At 40.1% G+C, this 4,774-nt stretch overlaps 1 protein-coding gene across 1 annotated transcript; it reads right to left on the bottom strand.

Moving 5' to 3' along the window:
* Window positions 1–952: 952 nt before the first annotated feature.
* Window positions 953–2,450, bottom strand: LOC112088185. Its single transcript, XM_024158469.1, has 2 exons — window positions 1,677–2,450; window positions 953–1,414 (listed from the first exon to the last, which is right to left on the bottom strand). Exons 1-2 carry the CDS (start codon window positions 2,448–2,450, stop codon window positions 953–955), a joined length of 1,236 nt encoding a protein of 411 aa, XP_024014237.1.
* Window positions 2,451–4,774: the final 2,324 nt, after the last annotated feature.

Below are 4,774 nucleotides of genomic sequence, written 5' to 3'. Positions count from 1 at the left end.
TGATTTTAACTAGATCCGAGTGTTTGATTGCATTCCAGATTTATACAGAAAAGGCGAGGTGGAGGAGTCTGTGAAGCCCTACGCGAGGATGATTCCGCTGTTGTTGAAACATATGGCACCACCGGAGCTCAAGAAGGGTATGAAGGAGGGGCAGTTTCATATCTACATGTATAAAACAGCGGCACTAAACAGACAGACAGGTGCAATGCAGCTCTGTAGATTTGGTATTTTTATTTGGTAGACTTTTAACTAATTCTCAGGTACTTGTTATCAGGTGATTGTGGCGTCTTTACTTTGAAGACCATTGAGTGTTTGGCTTTTTGCCATAAATGGGACCAGCTGAAAGATAGCAACATGCCTCTCATTCGTATGAAATACGCAGCTGAGATTTTTGATGAGGTACATAAAGCAGAAGAATCCCGGATGTCTGATCCAAACCCTCGAAGTTTATTTGATGACAAGTACGGTTTACAGACAGACTCCGCTAACTGAGATCTTGGTTTGGTAGACCTTTGGGATCTGAAATCGTTTTTGGTAGATTTAATACTCAGATCCAAACTAATTGGTAGACTTTTGGTATCGGATGTTGTATTTTGGTAGATTTATTACTCATAGCCAGCCTCTTTGGTGGTCTTTTGGAATTTAGACGTCGCTTGTGTTTTGGAATTTAAAGCGACTATATGCTGCTGTAAAAGGAACCTGCTATTGCTTTACATGAATGATAGATTTATAACATGATTGGCATATTTATTGCATGAATGGTAGATGTATGACATGATTGGTAGAGTTATTGCAATATTGGTAGATTTATAACATGATTGGTAGATTTATTATTGTAAAATAGTAGAGTTTAGATAAAACAAGTTCCAGATTTACAAGTACATAAAACAAGGTTTTCAAGCGGATTATTGCAGTATATAATAGTACAAACACAAGGTTTTCGATTTGTCAACTAAGCTCGACATGTTAGGCGATTATGTCCGCCTTGGCCACAGTTACCACATTTGGGGATCTTCCGAGGATGTTTACTCGCCATGGCGGCCTCGAACGCACCCTTAATCCGAATTTTCTTTGGCCTGCCGGGTCGGTTGCGAACATCAGGCGAGAGACAAATTTTGGTAGCTACTTCATCTAGCACAGGGAGTGCTACGTCTCTTGGCATTACACTAACAGCATACGCGTGTTGCAAGTAACTAGTGTGGTAGTAATGATGGCAAAGAGAGATCGGCGACAACTTCCTCCTATCGGCGGCGGCTATGGCATGTACGCAAGGAATTTTATCCAAATCAAACCGTCGACAAGTACATGTTTTCTCCGTTAAATTGACAACATGTGCAGATGTTGTGCCTAAAACCTCTGTACGATGTTGATCAATCTCTTGCACAGGTAAGAGTTTAGCATCTTCAACTCTAGCCTGTCAGCAAGGAATTATTTAGAAGTTATATAAGTCTACCACATAGAAGATATAACACTACCAAATAATTGAAATTCTACCTTAAAGGAAAAAGAAAGCCCAACAAATTTGAAAGTCTACTTAATAGCAGAGGTAAGTCTACCAAATAATAGAAAATCTACCTAATAGCAGATACAAGTCTACCAAATAATAGAAAGTCTACCTAATAGCAGATACAAGTCTACCAAATAATAGAAAGTCTACAAGGTAAAGTAGTGTTTACCTCCAGCAACTTCTCAACGCCCGTTGTTAGAGTGGTAGCCATGTTATTGGCATTGACAAGTCTTTTAGCAAACCACCTGGTCAGGAGACTCCTTATATCATCCACTAGTCGTACGATAGGCTTACCTCTTGCAGCAGATAGCACCTTGTTTAATGACTCCGCTATGTTGCTAGTGGTGAAATTGTACCTATCACCTTGGAAGTGTACACGACTCCACATACAAATATCTGCCTTCACCAAGTATGCATGCAGTGCAGGATTTGCCTCTTGAATCTGAGCAAAAAGGGCACTGAACTCGAGAAGTCTATAAGCAGTGGCAGCCTTCTTAACAAGCTTGAATGTTTCAGCGCCTCTGAATTTCAACATAATGTTCTTATGGAGATGATATGTACAAATACCCCGACTAGCAAGAGGATAAACCTTCCCTATAGCATTTCCTATGGATTTATGCCTATCAGAAATAATGGCAAGTCCTTCATCATCAGGAATAACACGGTGTAGTTGTGTAAAAAACCATTCCCAAGACTCATCGTTCTCAGTATCAACAACAGCAAAGGCTACGGGAAAAATGTTGAAGTTTCCATCTTGCGTGGTGGCGAGTAGTAGTGTACCTTTGTATTTTCCATGTAAAAACGTACCGTCGACCACTACTACTTTCCTCATGAAGGGAAACCCCTGTATGCTTGCGCCAAATGAGAGGAACATAAATTTGAATCTATCTTCCTCATCAACTTCTAGCTTGATTAGTGTACCCGGATTTGCTCGCCGAATCATATATAAGTATGAAGGCAGATCTTCATAACCACTTTCAGACGTCCCTGATACTAGTTCTCGAGCATACTTTAGGGCCCGATGTGCTTTCCAATAGTCAACCTGAAAATGAATAGTGAAGTCTACGAATTAAGATAATAACTCTACCAAGTGAGATAATAACTCTACCAAAGAAATAATATAAGTCTACCAATCGAGCTAATAACTCTACCAAAAATAATAAAAGTCTACTAAAAGAGATCATAACTCTACCAGAGAAATAATATAACTCTACCACATACCTTTATACTATATCGTTTTGTCAGAGCTTCGGCGACGTGATTTGGTAAGACTTTTGGGCCAACACCTCCGACGAAGTCCTTATATAGACGGCCTAGAACCTCATGGGTTGCATGGCGGGTGCGTTGTGATCGCACAGTCACAGAACATGTGTGTTCTCGAGTATAAGTTTTAACCCAAAAACATTTGCTGCTCCCAACAGTTGAAGCGCGAACCCTCCATTTGCAACCATCTACCCAACACTTAACAGTTAGCAATTTCTTACTCGAATGATCGACATTGTAGTCGAATCTGTGAGCAATGGAAAGAATTTTGAGTCACATCTCGAAGTCCTCTTTTGTTTCATAACGCTGGCCAACGGCTAAGTCTAAAGATGAAAGCTCTAGACTTTGAAAGTCGGGAATTGTAGTCGGTCCCTTTTTCTTCGGTGGTAGATTTAGCGACTCCTCCTCATCTGAACTTTCACCATCTGGACGTTTCTCACGTCTACCGTACTCTTCGTCATCGGAACTTGCACCATCAGGATCTTCACATCCATCAAATCTGGTTGACAAATCCTCTTCTTCTTCATGCATTTCTTCGTCTTGTCCAACTTCAACACCTTGTTGCGGCCGATCTTGCATTTCTTCTTCTGGGACTAGACTAGGACATGCATCTCGATCTTCGTCTTCATCAACAACTCCCTTCTGAACTTTTTCTTTAATCTCAACACATAAACGAACCGTTTCGTTTTCGTTCTGGAATTGATGCAAAAAACTCTGCAGCTGTCTTGAATTACCAACAAACACAAGAGGTGTATCCAGAGGTAATTTCCGGCGGACTTCAGACGACAACATATAGCTGAACTGAAGCTCATAAAGATGTTGATCCAACCCGAAATCTTCATATGCGATTTCAACCAAATTGGCAAAAGACGTTTTGCGGTCTATCCCTATAAAACTACATCTCCTGGACTGATCTACGATGAAGACCCACCTCGTTTTCTTTAAAACCCAGTTACCACAAACCAAAACAACTTGATCCATGAATATAAAAGTGGATAAGAGGCACAAGATCGAAGTAGAAGGAGATGTCGTTGCAAAAAGAGAGGAAAAAATCAACAGGCAAGAGTTATCCCAAGTTTAACAGCTCGACGGCGAAACCTAGAGGTTGAAGATGGACTCTGGTTTTGTTCCGTACTTTAGACAATACATACAGGGCAAAAAGGTAAAATCGCACTGCCCGATAACTAAGTCTACCACATTGATATTGAATCTAACAATTTACAAACAAATCTACCATATAGGTGACTAAGTCTACCATTAATCCAACATATGTACTTGTACTGTTTATAGATCTACCAACTAAAGTACAGTATATTTAAGCAGGTGAAAACCCAGCAGAAAACATAAACTTAAGAGCGAGTTTCGATATAAATCTGCTGGTCTTGCGACATAAGCGAGTTCAAACGGTAATAGTGACGTCTTCGCTTCGTCGATTCCACACATTATTTGGTATGAACATTCATAACCGCGGTAAACATTTAGTGTTCATAGCATTAAACGACTTTTGTTATAGATTATTGGAGTTTTCTATCATTGCTGGGGTTAATGTTCAATGAAAAAGTCGTCTTGCTTTAGTAAAAGTGATAAAATGCATCTATTTCGTCGTCGAAAGGTTGTTTCTCGGCTATCGGCGGCTGTATGCCTAAACCCAGAAACCCTAGTTTTCGTGTGAATGGTAGACTTTTTAAATATGTAGTATAGTTTAGGTATTTTCATTTATAGTAGACTTTTCTTTTCTTTTATGGTAGACTTTTCTTTATTTTGATTTGTGTTGTTTAGTACTTTTCTTATCGACACAGACAATGCCGAGCTATAGCGACAGTTCTTCTGAAGAGCCGGAAATGGATACGTTAAAGTGGTCGGGTTTTGGGGACTTTGGGATTCCAGAGAAGTGTTTTTGTGGTCGGGATATGATCCTCAATCAATGCCTGGTGATACGCCCGCAACACCTGGCCGTAGTACTACACTTGTCCATTCTGGTGAAGAAGGTAAATAGCTTGAGTA

The sequence above is a fragment of the Eutrema salsugineum genome, unplaced genomic scaffold, assembly GCF_000478725.1.
Source record: "Eutrema salsugineum unplaced genomic scaffold, Eutsalg1_0 scaffold_15, whole genome shotgun sequence".
NCBI lineage: Eukaryota > Viridiplantae > Streptophyta > Magnoliopsida > Brassicales > Brassicaceae > Eutrema > Eutrema salsugineum.
The sequence above is the reverse complement of the archived record's forward strand: the minus strand, read 5'-3'. Positions and strand labels throughout refer to the sequence as shown.

Bases quoted from the DNA above. Each gene is read 5' to 3' on its own strand.
- LOC112088185 (XM_024158469.1), bottom strand. From the start codon at position 2,450: ATGATTCGGCGAGCAAATCCGGGTACACTAATCAAGCTAGAAGTTGAT. The intron at 1,415-1,676 runs GTAAACACTACT...CCTTGCTGACAG, and splicing joins GCGTTGAGAAGTTGCTGGAG to GCTAGAGTTGAAGATGCTAA.